Source organism: Strigops habroptila, chromosome 3 (assembly GCF_004027225.2).
Source record: "Strigops habroptila isolate Jane chromosome 3, bStrHab1.2.pri, whole genome shotgun sequence".
NCBI classification, from domain to species: Eukaryota; Metazoa; Chordata; class Aves; order Psittaciformes; family Psittacidae; genus Strigops; species Strigops habroptila.
Window position 1 is genome coordinate 69,021,785 of NC_044279.2, and position 19,686 is coordinate 69,041,470.

At 41.7% G+C, this 19,686-nt stretch overlaps 1 protein-coding gene across 4 annotated transcripts in view; it reads right to left on the reverse strand.

Moving 5' to 3' along the window:
* The window catches only part of DGKI (diacylglycerol kinase iota), a 215,083-nt gene that overhangs the window by 39,062 nt on the left and 156,335 nt on the right, over nt 1-19,686 (reverse strand). For all 4 annotated transcript variants that reach the window (XM_030481044.1, XM_030481043.1, XM_030481042.1 and 1 more), the window contains 3 exons: nt 18,811-18,851; nt 17,113-17,240; nt 16,431-16,556 (listed from right to left, as the gene is read on the reverse strand). In XM_030481044.1, coding sequence (XP_030336904.1) covers nt 16,431-16,556; nt 17,113-17,240; nt 18,811-18,851 — 295 coding nt within the window. The remainder of the gene's footprint in view (nt 1-16,430; nt 16,557-17,112; nt 17,241-18,810; nt 18,852-19,686) is intronic.

A 19,686-nucleotide genomic window follows, 5' to 3' on the forward strand; every position in this document is an offset into this window, starting at 1 on the left:
CTACAAAGCTTTCTGCTTTTACTATCCCAGCTTTCCTGTCATTCTTTACTCTGAAGTATTTGTCATGGACAGTGGCCATACTGTCTCACACACGTGGGAAAATGCTGACCAGCAATGCTTCCTGAACATAAAAAATCCTACTCACTTATTATTTTGCAGAAATATGTTTGGGCATGTCCTGTTGATCTGTAACAACAATCTGGAGAGCCTGATTTTTTCTAATTCTGCTAAAGCAAAGATCAGTACTTTTTCTAGCATCTCCTTAACTTCCTTCAGCAGCCTCAGTCTCTACCTGCACAAAAACCACTTCCTCAAGCTGTCCACGAGCAGTCCAATATACAGGAATGTTGCTTGGTGCTTCTTAGGAGAACAACTCAGACATATTCCTTGCTGTGTCTCAGACACGTCTGTGTCCCTTATATTGTTCCATATTTTTTCTCATTTTTTACCTCTTTTTATCTAACTAACCTTTTAGTTAGATAAACTTTTTATCTCTTGCCATTTCTCTGCCCACTGTACAGTACTTTGAATGAAGGCTTAGGACACCTCAATGCAGCTATACCTGAAGTTGTACTGACACCCAGAGGAGTTGCCTGGGAATTGCTGCTTAACAAGGGAATAAAAGATTTTATTGCAAAATCAGCTGTAAACCCATACATACTTAATCATGATTTAAAAAAGAAAGAGGATGAGAGAGAAATGTTCTAACACACTCATCTTGAAAAAGATAGTTCTACCTTGGAATCCAAGTCAAAACACGACCTAAGAAAGCTGGCTTATTATATGCTTGGAAAAGAAAGTGTTTCCAAATGACCGGCAGGATCACTGTAGGGTGATTGTGTGTTGTTGGTTGTTGGGTTTTTTTAAATACTTGGTCTTTCTTTCTCTTATCACCACATGACACAAAAATATCTCAGGGGAATGTAAGGCATTCATTTTGAAGAGGGCCTGATCCAAGCTTCTTTGGAATGCTATTCTTCCATTTCCAGATTTGAATTAAATCTTCAAAATCCCCACTGACCTGCCTGTCAACTGCTTAACAAATTTGGGGGTCAAAAGGCAAAAAGGAAAGGCAGTAGCTGATATGGCTCTAATCCTAGAAGAAACAAAGAGAGATCTAGTCACACCATGTAATACTTCGGTGACACAACAAACTGGATGTCAAAGCACTGGATGCTGTTTAAAACAGCTCTTTATTAAGAAGACCTGGAACAGGAACTAAACAGGCTAGGTATATGCACTTCCTTAACATTCTACATTTAAAAAGAAAAAAGGTGCAATCAGGCAATAAATTATCTGGCCATTTTCCTCAACAATAGATCTGTGTGCTTTTACTTTTTCCAGGAAAAGATTAACCCAGAGGTCATTTTGCTATGACTTTAACTTTTTATTTAACCCAGAGAAAGTAATTATTTTGGTAATCACAAAGTCATGACAGCCACACTGCAAACACAGCAGGTATACTCTGATTCAGAAGACACATCCCCAGCTGGCCCTCAGGCTAGATAGAATCATAGAATAGTTTGGGTTGGAAGCGACCCAGCTCTTTGGTATCGTGAGATACCACCCAAACTATCTTAGGCCAGTTCGGGTTTCTAAACAATCTAGAAGCTATCCTAAAAGTGGTGTGTTTGTTACCACAAAGCAAACAAGTTGCTCCTGATAAATAGCCTTTAGTGGTTTTAGGGGAAGTCAGATCAAATCACAGGAATCCCTCAGAAGTAGAATCTTGCAATTATGTTCATAAACAAGTGGCCTGATCTTCACAAGTGCTAAGCACTAAGCAACCCTTACTTGCTTGCCATCTTTAAAAAAAAAAAGTAAAAAAATAAAAAGATCACCTCAGTTAATGTGCACAACACACAGGTCCTAGACAGAGCAGAAGTGCTGAGCCCTTTACACTCCTGCTATGGAGTAATTAATGGAGAATAAAACTTGTGATGGGAGTTTCAGGTATGGTTTTGTACTGCACTTTTAGATGCCTGGCACAGAAGCAAGAATCAAGGAGTCAGGGTTACACTGGCTCCAAGCCATCTCTGGCTCTCTGATTTCAGCTCTTGGCATAATTTAGCCAGGTCCATCTGTCCCTGCTTGCCCATGGGCAACAACACTGCCAAGGACCTCAGCAAGGCTACGTGTTACAGCCCTGCTCCACATTATTTCTCTCCCTTGCACACACCTCTGTGTCAGCACTGCTAAACGCTCTCTCAATCTCGGCTACTAAGACAAAGCTGTGGGGTTTAGTGCTCCTTTCCCAGCTCAGAGGAGCAGCAAGCAGGAACAACTTTTCTCCCTTCCCATTTGAACACTTCTGAGCTTTCAGAAGTTTCTCTTCTCACACGAGAAATCCTTTGACAGGCATTTTAAGAAGAGACAGTACCTCCTACACCCTGGCATATAAGTCTGCAGCCAGAGGACTAGGACACACCCTGGACATGGAAGAGCAAGGGCAGCTCCCTGCAGAGCAGCCATGTCAACATGCACAACCTGGGGAACGTGCTCTCTGTCCCTCAGCAGTTCCTACATGAGCCGGAGAATCTATCCCCAGCCCAAGAACATCAAACCCAGCTCATGTTCACGGGTAGTTTCTGTTTCAAGCAACATTTTCCAGAAGAAATAAACCTCTTCTATGCACACATCCGCCAAGTAAAAACAGCTCACCAATATATTTTTCAAGCAGCCCTAGTGAAAAACCTCACTTTTTGTTCAATGAGTCAAGCAAAGGGTCATGTCAAAAATATTGTTCCCAGCCTCATCCAAAAGCTTGAACTTTGTGAGTCTAAAATACTAAATCACAAACTTCAAAAGATGACCTATTTTCACATGACTATGCTTTGTCTCTAGCTTTTTGTTGCATGGTACTTTGACGCTCGTTTCCGGCCACAGCCGAAATCTGAACATGTAGCTATCTAAAGAATTAGAGAAAGTTAGCAAAGGTTTGACTTTTTGGAGTTTAACAATGTGAACTCAGGCACAGTAGCACTTCTGTGTGATAGTCTACAGCAGTTATTTTACCAATCTACATCTCTATTCTCTTTACAAGCATGTTAACAAGAACTTAAGAATACGAACAGGGTATCAGTCTGAATGCATATTATGAGATGTCCTAGTGTGAAAGAGTGCAGTCTGAATGCATATTATGAGATGTCCTAGTGTGAAAGATTGGACACACTGTGTATCCCAATGTGTGTTACATATGTACAGGACTCTGTTTCATACCCATGCCCTGAAGCTTGTTAGTTTTGTCTTTGATAAGACAGTTTGGTACTGAGTGAGAGCACATTAAGAACCAGTCTCATCTCCGAGCAGATGGCAGCTCCTTATGGCAGGGACAGAGCATGTGGACACAGGCTTGCTATTCCTGTGCAATGCACAGAAAGCAAGAACTGGCATGGTTTGGTGGGTTTTTTCCTTACTTCAACTCTTACAAATAAGTAACAAGTACACACAAATACAGACATACATATTATCTAAAACTACAAGGTTCACTTCTTTCACAACTTTTATTGGACTGGAAGCCTGCCATGCTGAAAGATATCCAGCCTATATTTATAGCAGTGCTTAAGCAAGCCCAGAAGAATACATGCTTTCTTTCTGTCAAGCATCCTATATCAGCCCAGTAAACCCAGCTAGCCCCTCTTCCAGTGCCTTTAATGTCACTGGGGGCCATAGGTCTGCTGTTTCCACTCCATAAAGCTGAAGAGAGGGATATTCACATTCTATAGCGGCATCCTTGGCTCCCGTGTCTCCTCTACCCTTCTCTGGCCAGGTGCAGTTACCATATGCCTGATACTTGCAGGAAAGCAGTCGGCCCTAAAGACCGAATTACCAAATGCCATTTTCTTTTACCCAGCCAAATGGAAAACAAGGGTACAAGAAGTGACTGTCTTGATATGTTCCCCTGCCTTCTTTGCTGTAGAGCTGCTTTACATTTCAGTGCAGATTCTGCTTCTCAGTACAAGGGCTAAAGTAAGCAAACAAGGATGGAAGCAAAGAGGAAAAAAATATAAAGAAAGAATTGTAACAAGAAAAGAGTAAAAAGAATGAATTCTACTGCTTCATCAGCCTTGGTTATCAGCCAGAAAGTGGAAAGCAGATTTATAGCTGCTATGGTAAACCACTCAAAGAGAACCAAGGCACTCAGCTATCTGTACTCTGTCCACGTGAATTTTATCCTTTAAACATACTCCAACAAGAAAAAAAATAAACACCAAAACCACCAACAAAAAACCCTTACATTCCACACATAAAACTCTTTTTCCTTCTCTTATCTACTGGAACTATTCAGAAAGCATTGTCAAGGTAGGTGATAGTTGACTGTTTCGACATCTAGTTGGGAAGGTCCCTTTGTCAAGCACATGCATATTCTGTTGCTTGAAATCAGACGAAGTTGAAGTGGAGAGCTGGACTGCTTGCATTTCCCTTTTGGAAAGCAGGATGCCAGTCAAGAAGCAAGATCTCTCTAAAGAAGACAATTTGTAGTCTTATGGTGTGTGGGAGTGTTTTGCATGTCAGTATCTGCCAAAATAATTTGTCAGCAGGGTGAATTTCTTCAGCTGCGCATTAGGTGTTGAGATGCTACAAAAATCATCAAGAGCCCTCGTTCTGAGGGCTCAGGGGCAGGTGGGTGGGAAAAAAGGAAACTAAAATTCCACCCAATCCACTCTAGGGAGCGACATTCTGAATAATAAAATTATTTGGTAATGAGTACTGATGAGAAAAAAACCCCATCCTACAGGATGCAGTACGGGATGTACTCTATTTCCACCACATATTGAAGGGGAAGAAACACAAACCCGCATCAGATGTGCCTACTGTTGCTAAAACCCCTCAGCAATTCAGCATCTCAACAGCAAAGGCTGGAGAATTAATTCTGGAAGAAAACAAATACTATTTGCATTGCACTTACATAAACAAATAAGGCCATACACATGAAAAACTAAACCAAATTCTAATTTCTTCCTTTTCCAATTACAGTTAACAAGAGCAGAAGCAAAAGATGATGTATTAAAGATCAGTATTACTGTGAGAGGGGTTACCAGGATAGTGTTTAAGTACCAATTACTAATGACTTGCAGAAATTTCAAGAAGGAAAAAGCATTATTTTTCTACACTCCAGTTCTCTGTAGATAAGGCCAGATTTTGGCAGTAGTGACATAAAAATTCTACTAATTAACAGGGGCAGAGGTGATTAAATAAGGTTTTCCATGTATTCGGTCACTTAAAAGTGACACCAGAAGATTGCTGAAAGTTCATGTTAAGCAGTTTCCAGAACCATCTGATTCTCACTGTTTGCAAAGGTCCCTTAGGCCTGGTGGGTGCAACGACTGTAGAGCCATGACTCATCCCCTGACATGAGCAGGGACTGTATGTGGTGACACTTCCTCTAGTTCTGCTTCCATATCATCAGACATCAGAGCAAAATGACAGGATCTTCCCATAACCAGAACCATCCTCAAGCTGGTACCAACATGGCTGAAGTAACGCAAATCCTCTTGATTCCCAAAAACATCTGTTCTTGTGTTTACCTCACATACACAGTCTGTACATGATACACTTAAGATATACCAAAGACATATCTCGTGAGGGCTAGTCTTTGAAAAGATATTTGGTGCCAACATTCCTCTCCACCGCTGTGACTTTAGCATTATTTTCCTCTCTAAACTGTATTCCTTTTTTCTGCAGCTGAGTCAAGGTGTGTCTATTAATCCAGGAGTCCCTTCTCCTGGCTTTGACCGGAATGAACATCACTAGAACTAGAGACCTTGCTTGGGGAAAGTGGACATGGATTAAGTGACAATGTGGGAGAGGCTCAAAATTAACTTGTGAATTAATATTTATCCAGGTAAAAGTTTTATTTCCAGGTTCATGACAAATCATTTGGGAAGTTCATATATATGTTCTGTATCTAGAGATGTACTTGAGTTTGCCGTACAAGCAGCTTCGGAAAGAAAAAGAAAACTTCAAGAAAAATTGTAAAAGCTGGACACACAAATTATCTCCCAAATAGTAACAGATACCAGCAGCAGTAGCTGTCCTTCAAGAAATTTTCGGAATCCCAAGGTTGCAAAGCAGCACAGGGCACTAAACAAGATTTTTCTTTGCTGTCAATATGGAAAGAGTATGAATTTCCCTGGGAAGTATTGCTGTCTGCAGTGCTACAGTCTCCAGGTTGTTTTCATATTCAATGATTGCACCACAAAATAAAAATAAATATCCTGGTTTTGAGTAGCTTTGTACTGAACTGACTATACAGACAAAATAAGAGATTCAAACTATTTCTGGAAGGGTTTGATTTTAAAAACATAGGGATCTAACAAAGAAAATACACTCCTTTTTGTCAGCCAAATTCCACCATTTTTAAAAGGCTTTCAATAGTTTGTCAGGATGAGATTTTTTTCTTGATGGCAAGAAATGAAGTTTCAAGACCACTTATTCAAGCAATACCAAAATTCTGCTAGTTTCTCATTGCTACATTGTAAGCTTTAAGGGAATGAAAAAGAGCAGAATTATAACTTCAGATCCACAGGCACATATCCTTAAGATAGATTTCCAAAAGAAACCAATAATTATTCCTTTATTCCTCACTGAAAATCTCTAAAAACAATGAAGGCAGCTAAAACCTTGAAGTATCTGGAGAGAATTAATATCCACAACAGGAGCATAAAGTACATGAAATACATTATTTTACCACACTTGGGAACTAGAATGTTCTTTGTCAAGGAAGTCTCAGAAATAAAGGTAGGGAAAGATTTAAGCAGCAACAGAAGAAAAGATTTCCTAATGGTGGATAAATTGTAGTCTCTACCTGGAATGTGCACAAGATTTTACATATTGTGACTGCATCATGCTGACAATAGTGAGAGCTTTCAAAACACAGGACCAGTCCCCACACTGAGATGCATCGGTTTTGCCCACTCAGTCTCACTCAGGGAATTTACTTTCCCTCAAAACAATTTCTTACCTATTTTCTATATTCTTATTTATTTCTTTTTTCTTTCTTTCTTTCTTTCTTTCTTTCTTTCTTTCTTTCTTTCTTTCTTTCTTTCTTTCTTTCTTTCTTTCTTTCTCTTTCTTTCTTTCTTTCTTTCTTTCTTTCTCTCTCTCTCTCTCTCTCTTTCTCTTTCTTTCTTTCTTTCTTTCTTTCTTTCTTTCTTTCTTTCTTTCTTTCTTTCTTTCTTTCTTTCTTTCTTTCTTTCTTTCTTTCTTTCTTTCTTTCTTTCTTTCTTTCTTTCTTTCTTTCTTTCTTTCTTTCTTTCTTTCTTTCTTTCTTTCTTTCTTTCTTTCTTTCTTTCTTTCTTTCTTTCTTTCTTTCTTTCTTTCTTTCTTCAAAGTACTTCCCCTATTAAAGCCATGTTTACCTTTCCCTGAATCATTCTGTTCTCTTTACATTACTTTTCCTCTTCAAGTTCACATCTTTCCTTTCACTAACACCCTCTCCTTTTTAATATCACTTTCCTAGCGAGAGGTGGAGGGCTGCTTTAGGCAAATTTTCTCATGCTCCACTTTAAGGTAGTGAGAATGGTGCCTAGCAAGCTATTTGTGAACGTATCTAAAACAACAGAAGAGAAAGAAAAGGAAGAGTTGAGCATAAACAGGCACTGAATTTGGTTATGCCCTTTTTCTGTTATAAGGACTACACAGGAGCATACAGTGAAGGTGAGATGGTGATTTATGCCTTCACTCAAAATAAGAACTGTTTGAAAGCAATCAGTACTCATGAAGCCTCATCTGGGATTTTAAGCAATAGAAAGTAATTTGTACAGCTGTACAAATAGCTGGTTAAAACATACGTGCTTCACTCTTGTGGCTTAATCTTAAAGAAGGCAGCTTGAACTAAATTTGAACCAGAAAACTAAGTCAGAAATTTGGTATCAAACATACCAGGGCAGACTACCCTGCCTATTTAAGAGCTGATACTGCATTTTCCAATGCAAGTATTTCAGGGAAGCATTTTGATTTTTCAAGTTTCCACCAACCTGTGAAATTTTAAAGGTTCACTACCAATAGGCAGCAGCTCCTCCCTAGCATGTCCAAATCCTCTTTATATTTTCTGAACTTTCACTAGATGAGTATTCCTCCTCCTTTCTTCATGCAAACTTGCATCTCTGATGCTCTTCTCACCTTGTACCACTCAAACACTTATTTTGAAAAAAAAAAAAAAAAAAATAGTATAAAACCAAACCCTAAACCACCTTGTAACATCCGCACTGATTTCCTGAGCAATGAACTGATTCTTGTAGCCGAGTTAAAACATTTGGCATTTAGCTGTTTTCTTCTTTCCTCTGAGGAACTAGGCTATTATTGCCTCCTAAAGCAGTGCCTGGGTGGTATTACTAGCTAATTAATGTCTATTTAGTGTAAAAGGCTGCAGCCACCTTCCAGCCTCTACAGGCATTTTTTCTTCCTCTTCCTGACAGGACCAGATGGCATTTTGGCCAACCTTCACCCACCCTTCACAAGCCATGCGTTCAATTCAGACGATGCAGCTAGCAGCTGGACAGATGCTAAAAAAGTGGTTCTTTCGGCCCCCAAAAATGGGAAAATTAATTACTTCAATTAAAAGATGGAGGTTAAACCTTTACCAAGGTATAGTCATCTTTTCAATTTTGCATGCTGTTGTGTTTTGTTATTTTATTTAATTTCTCAGCTTTCATCACATAACAGGGTGACAAAAATGTAAGTAGGAAGAAAAATACATGACCAACAATGAATGCTTACAGCAGGCAATGAGGGCGTGGTCATCCCTATCTCACTGCACCGTTTAATCGTAGGATAAATCAGGATGATGAGCCAACTCATGTTCAAAGGAAGAATCCAAATACATGTTTCAGTGGAATCAAACCAGAATACTTAGCTCTCCTCAAGATCAAGCACCAGTAGTCCAAGTAATTGTCTTCCTATTGTTTGGGAGTTTTTTTTTGTATGTACTGTTCACACTAATTTGATGTCCCTGTTAAGTTACGATCTGCCCCAGCTCCTGGTTGCTGCATTAAGATGCTGTTTCATGTTCTGCCCACCCCACAGATCAGTGACACACCAAAAAGCCATCAGAAAGGAAGTAAAACATAAAATACCATTAATCAAAAACCACCTGGAAAATAACTAACATGAAGCTTTCTTAATTAGAAACAAAAACGTGGTAATTTTCTCTCAGAAAGACTCCTGCTTCAAAACTATTACATACAAATTACTATTTACTCCAACAGCTTGTGATCAAAACCAACACCAAATATCATAATTATTTTTAGACCACATTCTTTTCTGTACTTTCATTGATTGAAATAATTTAACACATCTTTCTATTTGCATACTTTGTCTTTTTAGCTACACTCCTCCATTAGAGGAAATACTAGAAATTAGAGGAAATAATAGAATTAGAGGAAATTAACTAGAAATAGAATTAGAGGAAATTAACTAGAAATAGTTAATAGGTGTTACATATAGAATCATAGAATCATAGAATCGTAAGGGTTGGAACGGACCTTAAGATCATCTAGTTCCAACCCCCCTGCCGTGGGCAGGGACACCTTGCCCTAAACCACGTGGCTCAAGGCTCTGTCCAACCTGGCCTTGAACACCGCCAGGGATGGAGCATCCACAACGTCCCTGGGCAACCCATTCCAGTGCTTCACCACCCTCACTGTAAAGAACTTCTTCCTTATATCTAATCTAAACTTCCCCTGTTTAAGTTTGAACCCATTACCCCTTGTCCTACCACTACAGTCCCTAAGGAAGAGTCCCTCCCCAGCATCCTTGTAGACCCCCTTCAGATACTGGAAGGCTGCTATGAGGTCTCCACGCAGCCTTCTCTTCTCCAGGCTGAACAGCCCCAACTCTCTCAGCCTGTCTTCATATGGGAGGTGCTCCACCCCTCTTATCATCCTCGTGGCCCTCCTCTGGACTCGCTCCAACAGCTCCATGTCCTTTTTATGTTGAGGACACCAGAACTGTACGCAGTACTCCAAGTGAGGTCTCACGAGAGCAGAGTAGAGGGGCAGGATCACCTCCTTCGACCTGCTGGTCACGCTTCTTTTGATGCAGCCCAGGATACGGTTGGCTTTCTGGGCTGCAAGCACACACTGCTGGCTCATGTTAAGCTTCTCGTCAACCAACACCCCCAAGTCCTTCTACGCAGGGATGCTCTGAATCTCTTCTCTGCCCAACCTGTAGCAGTGCCTGGGATTGCCCCGACCCAGGTGTAGGACCTTACACTTGGCTTGGTTAAGCTTCATAAGGTTGGCATCGGCCCACCTCACAAGCGTGTCAAGGTCCCTCTGGATGGCATCCCTTCCCTCCAGCGTATCAACCGAAACACACAGCTTGGTGTCGTCGGCAAACTTGCTGAGGGCGCACTCAATCCCACTGTCCATGTCGCTGACAAAGATGTTGAACAGGACCGGTCCCAACACCGATCCCTGAGGGACACCACTCGTTACAGGTTTCCAACTGGACATCGAGCCATTTACCACAACTCTTTGCATGCAGCCATCGAGCCAGTTTTTTATCCACCGAGTGGTCCATCTATCAAATTGATGTCTCTCCAATTTAGAGACAAGGATGTCAGGTGGGACAGTGTCGAACGCTTTGCACAAGTCCAGGTAGATGACATGAACTGCTCTGCCGCTGTCCATCAGTTCCGTGGCTCCACCATAGAAGGCCACCAAATTGGTCAGGCAGGATTTCCCCTTAGTGAAGCCATGTTGGCTGTCACCAACCACCTCATTGTTTTTCATGTGCCTTAGCATGTTTTCCAGGAGAAACTGTTCCAAGATTTTGCCAGGCACAGAGGTGAGACTGACTGGTCTGTAGTTCCCCAGGTCTTCCACCTTCCCCTTCTTGAAAATGGGCGTTATATTGCCCTTCTTCCAGTCATCGGGAACTTCACCTGACTGCCAGGATTTTTCAAATATGATGGACAGTGGTTTAGCAACTTCATTCGCCAGCTCCTTCAGGACCCGTGGATGGATTTCATCAGGTCCCATGGACTTGTGCATGTTCAGGTTCTTAAGATGGTCTCGAACCTGATCCTCTCCTACAGTGGGCGTAAGGTCTTCGTTCTCATAGTCCCTGCATTTGCTTTCCAAGACTTGGGTTGTGTGGTCAGAGCATTTGCTGGTGAAGACTGAGGCAAAGAAGTCATTAAGAACCTCAGCCTTCTCCAAATCCATGGTAGCCAGTCCTGATAGCTTCTGGAGAGGGCCCACATTGTCCTTAAGTCTGTCTTTTATTTGCTACGTATCTATAGAATCCTTTCCTGTTATCTTTTACATCCCTTGCCAAACTTAATTCTAGCTGGGCCTTAGCTTTCCTAACCTGGTCCCTAGCTTCTCGGGCAATGCTCCTATATTCTTCCCAGGTGGCCTGTCCTCGCTTCCACCTTCTATAAGCTTCTTTTTTCCCTCTAAGTTTCCTCAGCAGCTCCTTGTCCATCCATGGAGGTCTCCTGGCCCTCCTGCTGCACTTTCTTCTAGTCGGGATGCAACACTCTTGAGCACGTAGCAGGTGATCCTTGAATATCGACCAGCAGTCTTGGGCCCCTCTGCCCTCTAGGACTATATCCCATGGAACCTTACTAAACAGGTTCCTGAAGAGGCCAAAGTCTGCTTTCTTGAAGTCCAGGGCAGTGAGCTTGCTACACGCTCTTCTCACCGTCCTGAGGATCTCAAACTCAACCATCTTGTGATCACTAGAGCCAAGGCTGCCCTGGAGCGTTACATTTCCAACCAGTCCCTCCCTGTTGGTGAGCACAAGGTCCAGCATGGCACCTCTCCTCATCGGCTCCTCTACTGCTTGAAAGAGGAAGTTGTCTTCCACACAATCGAGGAACCTCCTGGATTGCTTGTGCCGGGCCGTACCGTCCCTCCAACAGATGTCAGGATAGTTGAAGTCCCCCATGAGGACAAGGGCCTGCGAGCGTGAGGCTGCTCCTATCTGTCTGTAGAGCGCTTCATCCACAGAGTCCTCTTGATCAGGCGGCCTGTAACAGATCCCCACCGTAATGTCCCCTGTTGCTGTTTTCCCTTTGATCCTGACCCACAAACACTCTGTTACCTCATCACCCGTCCCCAGACAGAGTTCCATATTCTCTAGCCTATCACTGACACAGATAGCAACGCCCCCTCCCCATCTGCCTGGCCTGTCTTTTCTAAACAGCCTGTAACCTTCCATTCCGACACTCCAGTCATAGGAGCCATCCCACCATGTTTCTGTGATACCAATGACATCATATTCCCGTAGCCTTGCACACATCTCTAATTCCTCTTGCTTGTTCCCCATACTACGGGCATTTGTATAGAGGCACCTTAGCCGAGCTCCAAATGAAGCCGACTCAATGGCTGGGGCAGCTGGAACATCTCTACATCGCTCCAAGCACTTATTACAGGTGCTGGCAACTGACCAGGAATGTTGGGATGGATCAATGCTCCCCTCCCCCAACACATCTAGTTTAAAGCTTTCCTGACCAGCCTGGCAAGCCTCCTACCAAAACAGCTCTTCCCCTTCTTTGTCAGACCAGCTCCACCAGCCTCCAGTAGATCTGGCCTCCCAAATGGAGCCCCATGTTCTAAATAGCCAAACCCCTGACTATGGCACCAGAATTCTAACCATTTATTAACCTGCCAGACACGCCTAGCTTTTTTAAGGTCCTCCCCTTTGCCCTGGAGAATCGATGAAAAAACTATCTGAGCTCCAGATCCCCTAACCACCTCTCCCAGGGCTCTGTAGTCCTTCTTAATGTTTTCCAGGCTACTGCTATCTATATCTCTAGCAACCACATGGACCACTAGGAGGGGGTAATAGTCAGCAGGACTTACTAGAGCAGGCAGCCTCTCAGCAACATCCCTGATCCGAGCCCCTGGCAGGCAACACACCTCCCTCGAGACTGGATCAGACTGGCAGATGAGCGCCTCTGTGCCTTTCAAAGTAGAGTCCCCTACTACTATGACCCTCATGTACACACACACACATATGTATATATAGTGATTCCAGAGACACTAAGGAGACCACAGCTATAATAGGATCAGTATGGTTTAATCTGCTAACGTCTGAGGAGGGCCGCTCCCAACCTCTGTTTGGAAAAATAATGACCACTTAGAAAACAGCCCCAGTGGGTCAACTGATGCCACTTTCTCTCGCAGCAAGTCCCCTGTCACTTGCCCTAGTAACAGGCTGTAGGATATTGCACTTTGAGATAGAAGTGCTGTACTATATTTCCGACTAGATGTAGAACACTGGCAACTGATGACTCCAAAGATCCTTGAGAACTCCATGTACAGGTGGAATTTCCCCTCTGTGCTCTGCCATATTCTTTTTTTGGAATTTTTCTAAAATTCTTTCTGCAAGTTTTATTTGAAAAATAATTTCTGAAGGGACAAACCTTGGTAAGGAACCTGTGAGCTACTTCAGCTGCCAAAATACAACAGTACTTTCTAAGTTCTCCTTTAAAGTGACAGGTTAGAAAGATTTCTTAGGTTGCAAAGTCAAGCATCCAGAAGCTTTGAAATGCCAGAACTCATGTCACCTGAGCATCATACTTCAGCCCTATCGCACATTTTGACAACCTTTAATCACATTGCCACCTGTTACTTTCTTCTACAGGACTCTTGCTTCAGTTAGAGACCTGCTTGACATCATTTTGTCAAGCCTCAAGATTTATTTATCCTACATGACCAAAACTTATTGATTAATTTTCTCCTAAGCATCTCCAAGAGAGTCTCCCCATAGTATCCAAGTTTCTTGTGACCATGAAATTCACCCTTACTATTCTCCTCTAAGGTGAGGATGCAGTATTACCTGTATTCTGCAGCTGGGCAAAAGAGATTCAGAAGGAAGGCAGGCACAAACTTTCCACTAGTTTTAGTAAAACAACCTCAGGCACACAGAATGCCTATTTCTTGGTTTCCAGCTCTCCACTTTCTTTCAAAGTCTTCTTGTAATGGCCTCCCAGGAACCCATCCTACTTCACAGTGGCCATGCATAGAGTGAGGAGCCTGTTGTTACTGGCCATTTGTGAAAAGTTTGTTGTAAATCTGCATCATTCAGAAATTCTTTTGGGAAAACTGAGGGCAGAAGCCAATCCTCCAGAGCAGCATTCACCTGCCTTAACTGTAATAATACTTTGCTTTCTCCACTGCAATCTCCCACCTCATTTACTATACACCTTTCAGCCTGCCAGTATATGAGGCAGTGTCTAAACATACTTCAGAGCTTGCCCACTGAATAATCTGCATCTGCCTGGAACTCCAGATTTTCAACAGAAACAGCCACAGACTCTTTCCCCCATATCCCTGACCTGTCTCACTCACTTCTTACCTATCTGCAATCCGTGCCCTCCTTTATCAGATAACTATCAGATGAGTATCTGATTTCCCAGACATCTCTACATCCCCTGTGCTCCTAATTGCCCGCTTCAACCTCCTAACTCCCCAAGCTCCTGCACACACTCCATTTTTCGTTCTACTCCTTTCACTCTTTCAAATCACTTCTTCCACTACAGAGGGGCATAACACCTCCATGAGCATGTGCAGACAGAAACTTTAGAAAGCAAAGCTCTTGAACCTGAGGTGTCTCCAAAGTGCATGAATAACCTCATGAGCAGGGCAAACTCAGGGGTACTTTTCTCCAGACAGCAAAAGGCATCTCCCTGGTATTATGGTGACACTTTATTAAATGTCAAGCCTCCAAAACTTCATTCTAATGAAGTTCATTCCACTACCAGCACTAAAACGCCTCAGGATACAACTGCTGGATTTATTTATTAAAAAAAAAAAAAAAAAAAACCCAAACAAAACAACCCCGGTAATCTAAAGCAGCACATTTCCCACAAACCTTGTCTTCAGAAACAACTGGCTTTCTGTCGAAGTTTTAACTAAAAGAAAGAGAGAAAGAATCAGCCAAAGACTGAGTCTTACCATGAAAAATTTCAGGCAAAACAATTAAAGCTTAGAGAAGCTATAAAGAAAAAAATTTCTTATAGTAGGCAGTGACAGGTATATTTACTCTGGGCAGCGCTACTGACTTTGCTTGTAATTAATAAATCTACCAAAAATAATTGTTCCAGCTAAACAAACATTTCCAGTTGCACTGATGTAAACAAAAACATTCCTCTTATCAATTAGAAGGTAGTCCACATATTGCCACCATCTCTTCACACTGCCTAAAAGTGTCTAAGCATCATTTTTCTCCCAGCTTTGCCAGCTCCAAATTTCAGGCCCTGCCATTCCAGTCTGTGGAAAACTGAACCTGAATTCACTATCCTTCACATTACAGAGTATAAAAACAAGAACAGAATCACTCAGAGTAATGGGAGAAATCTAGGTCAGTGTCTCTTGGCAGTGCTATGAGGATCACCCTTTCTTGCCATACCATCTCCTCCTCTTGCCAGCAGTTTCCAGTTTGCTGGGAAGTTCTAGGCTGTAGCCACACAGCTACGCAGTCTCCCATCCACACTGCATCTGCCCTAGAGCTGTACTCAGCAAGAACATTTGCAGCCCCCTGCCACACACATCCAAGACAGAAAGACAAACTGAAACGAGGACCATATGGTCACTATTTCTAATTTTTCTGTACTAAGTTTTAAAACCCATCCGTAGGGATTCAGATACAGTAGAACTAGAAACATAAAGGAGAAGTGATATATAGAATTATAGATTATGTACCTGGGGGGAAAAACAACCCCAAAATACTAGAAATTTTCAAAGCCAGCAGTAGAGTTCAGACAAGTGCCTCCCATCTAAACTTTGATAGAGATTTTATGGATCAACTGCTGGTTTTGAAAATCTAAAGCAAAAGGACCAGAAAACTCAGAACTACTTCTGAAACAGGCAAGAAGAATGAGAGATACTCTTAGACAAATCTGAACATCGCAAACATGATTGTGGTGGTAGAAATCTCTTACAGGTAGGAAATATCAGCAACAAAACCACCTTTTAGTCATCCTACATCAGCAATGGTATCTCTGGTTCAAGATTATATGAAAACTATTTTATACATCTCTGAAAGTAAGCAGCAATTGTAGAGGCTTCTGCTTTGTCACATTGCATCAGAGCTACCTTAAGGATGAATGCTTTGGTCTTTCTCATAGCCAGTTGCCATGAAGGTTCTATTAGCTGGAACTTCAGGCATCCAAAATAACATATTTACTTTTGGAAACTTGCATCTAGGTTTATTAAGAGTGCAGGGTGCCACAGAGGAAAAAAAAACAAACAAATAAAAAAAGAAGCCAAAAAAACCCCAAAAACAACAAAGGCAAGAACATATAATGGAGAAATATGAAGAAACAGAAGGGAGGAGCAAAAGAGAAGCAGCAAAAGAACTTTCATAATTTCAGCACATCTGCACAATTTGTTAAGCTTAAAGGAACCGTTAGAAGTTGTCTGTGGTAATGGTGACAGTGTATCATCACGAAGAGAAATGCAGAGGGCTCTTACTGCAGCATGTGTGTCTGGCTGGCGTCCTTTTGTTTGTCAGGTACCTCGTAGTGTGGGGAAATCTTGCCAAGGCCGCTGTCGCTCAGCATCCTCTTTCGGACGGCAGGGTTCCACCGATCTGGTATTCTAGGGAGGGAAGAAGGAAGGGAGGCATTTACACCTCAGAAAGCACCTTGCATTCTCCACTTTGAAGCTGGCTTGTGCTTACTGGTTCCCAGCACTTTTCAGCCCATAGCAAGCTCAATTCACTGTGGGTATAAGACTGTTACTAAAGACAAACAGGACTGTTTCTTGTCTGCCCAGAGGATGAGAAGAAACAGAGACACTTTACCATCATGCTTAGGTAGAAGGGCTTCAGGGCTTTATACAGTGGTATCAGAGCCCTGACCATGCAGAGAAGGGGGTTTAACTCAATGGATGCAGATTTATGGTGGAGCAGATACAGTCAGGGGGTGTGAGGAGATTGAAAGGTGTCGAAGTCCATTAGTCCTGCTATGTGCTCCAGGATGCCTAATGGAGTAGATGTTATTCCACTCTACTTCTGTCATTACCATGGCTGTATTTGATCCTGTCACCAGCTCCCCACCAAAGATCTGCCCTCACACATCTCTCAGTCCTTTAAAAGAGGGAACTAGAAAAGAGATGTCCAACCCTAACACATCCAGATCCCAGCACCACTCACCCAGAGGCCTGCTCCACTACCAGATCAGGCATTCCTGGTGGCGTCCCCACCTGCTGTGACATTACCATCTCTGGGTCCAGAATAAAAATCTCGTCCTGCGAAATTTCCGTCACAAAGTGCAAATGTTCCTGTTGGAGTGATAGAAGGAACAAATAATGAGCCTGCAGCATTACTGGCCTCTCAGAGCACCCAGATGGCTATAGGAAAGCTGGATGCACATCAGGGTCTCTGAAGAGCATTCATGGGACTCTGTCTGTGTATTTATTTAAGTGCACACACATGCACTCACACTAAAACCAATGCCACCGAAGTCACCAATAAATATTCCATCAATTTCAAGCCAAACAAGACTCTCAACCAGCAAGCTTCACACTCACAACAACACTTGAAAGGCTGCTACTCAGTGACTATATGTCATTCAGCTGGAAACTGGAAGCCTACCCAAAAAGCCAAAGTTTGCGTTTCAAGACGAGGATGAACATCTAGCATTTGTCCTCTGATGATGGCTGACAGAAATTTTCATTATATGGGGGTATTCTCCCAGACTTCCACTGCTTTTACATTCTGGTTTCACCTCTCCATTACCAAAGCTCACTCTCTCAATTCCTCTTTTTTTTGTTATTGACACTGAAGGCTCATTGTCCTTCAAAAAACACCAAGTGTGAGTAGGCTTGCCTATGTAGGCGAAACTTCCCATCATTTGTGCACTGGGACTATCACACAGTATTGATCTTTTCCATCACAGAAACACAGGGTAAATGAGTAGGAGGGAAAGATGACCATTTGTACAGAGCCAAGTATTGAAGAAATGCAAAATAAGCCAAACAGAGTAATATCCCCCAGTTTAACCTGTAGTGGCATCTGCTTCATCCTTGTTTTCCAAATGTTAAAGCACAACTTCATCAAAGCATTTATATCACTGTGCAAAGAAGTCCCATGGTGGCTACATGCAGACACTGAACCTGGGACCTCTGAACTAAAGCCACAGCTCCTTCTGCTTGAACTAAAACACCAGCTGCTTTTGCTAGGAAACAGTTCATGTGATTCAGAAACAGCTTACACAGTTCTCAGGGGAGCCAGACACAAATGACCACTGTCTTAAATCAACAGTTTGCGCTTAATGCTGAGCCACTAATTGGCCTGTTCTGGCTACAAATCAGAAACACCAAGAGCTCTGTAAAACTTTCAGTGTCTTTTAGAAAATGTATTCAGATTGTCAAATCTATACCACAGGTTTGAATCTAACAGAGCTACACTCTGTTTTGGGGTTCCTTGGGAATATTTGATACAGCTGTGTTTGAAATTCTCAGTTTGTAACATCAGCTTAATTTTCACATTACACATACAGGATCAAGACATCTGGTGACTAAAAGCATCACTGAAAAGATAAACTCAAATACCCTGGCGCCACATAGATGCCCTTGGTAAGATCCGATAAGGATGACAAACGTAGAACATTCTGATGTGTACATCAGATTAGTAGTAATAGAAGGGCAGATTGTCAGCGGATATAAAACTTCAATGAAACAATGTGAATTACATCAACTGAGAAATGGCCCAGAACTTTTTCTCTACTTTTCATCAGACATTAGTAGCATTTTATAACGCACAAGAAGAATAGCAGATAATTCATTTTAAGCTGCATTTGACAAAGCTTTAAAAAAACCCTATAGAAACAGTAACTGAATAAAGATTTACCTGAGATCTGTCAATGCGGTAAAAACGATCAGCAGAAGTTGCTGCAAGACAGAAAAACAACAAAATTGCAGTGAAGAAAATGATCTGAGTCAAACTGCATGGACAAGATGGGCTGAACTAACATCATTACCACTAAGGCAACCTCTCTGTCAGCGATGTCACAGTGGTTTCACAAAAACATAATCTGATTCATTCATTAAGCCCATGTTCCTATCCCTTTAAATGGTGAACTTAAAGGTTAGGCTTAAAAAACATTATTGAGTGAAATTATTAACTTGAAATAAATATTTTTTAAATTTTAAAATGGATTTCAGGCTTATAAGAATAATTGATTGCATTAAAATATGTGACAGAAAATGCTGCATTGTTTTGATGAGAGTGTAGCAAACATATAATGAAATGGATGGTTCTAATAGGATTAATTCAAATTTTGCATCTAAAGAACAATAACATGCTTGGAAGCTCTTTGTAAATCGAATGCATGGCCACAAATATTCACTCTGAATTAACAATACACTGATGGAAAAATATATCCTACTCACAAAACCTCACATGAAAATAGGGGAAATTCACTAAATAAGAACCTAATATGAATTTTATCACTGCCACATAATTTATATTACTAAACCAAAAGCATTTTTTGACCTACAATGTGCTTCATCAGATATCTTTTTGTTTGTTTGTTTGTTTCTGCTTTGCATTTAGTTTGGGCAGTAAAATCAGATTCATTCACTGTAGAGTTTTGACATAAGAGCACAGTGATGTAGCACTGTAGGTTTTGGCACTGCAAGAGAATACCAAATCCCTAAAGACAAAACCTGAATGTATCTATCCACACAGATTTCCCTAAAACCCAGAATCTCAGTATGGTTTTTG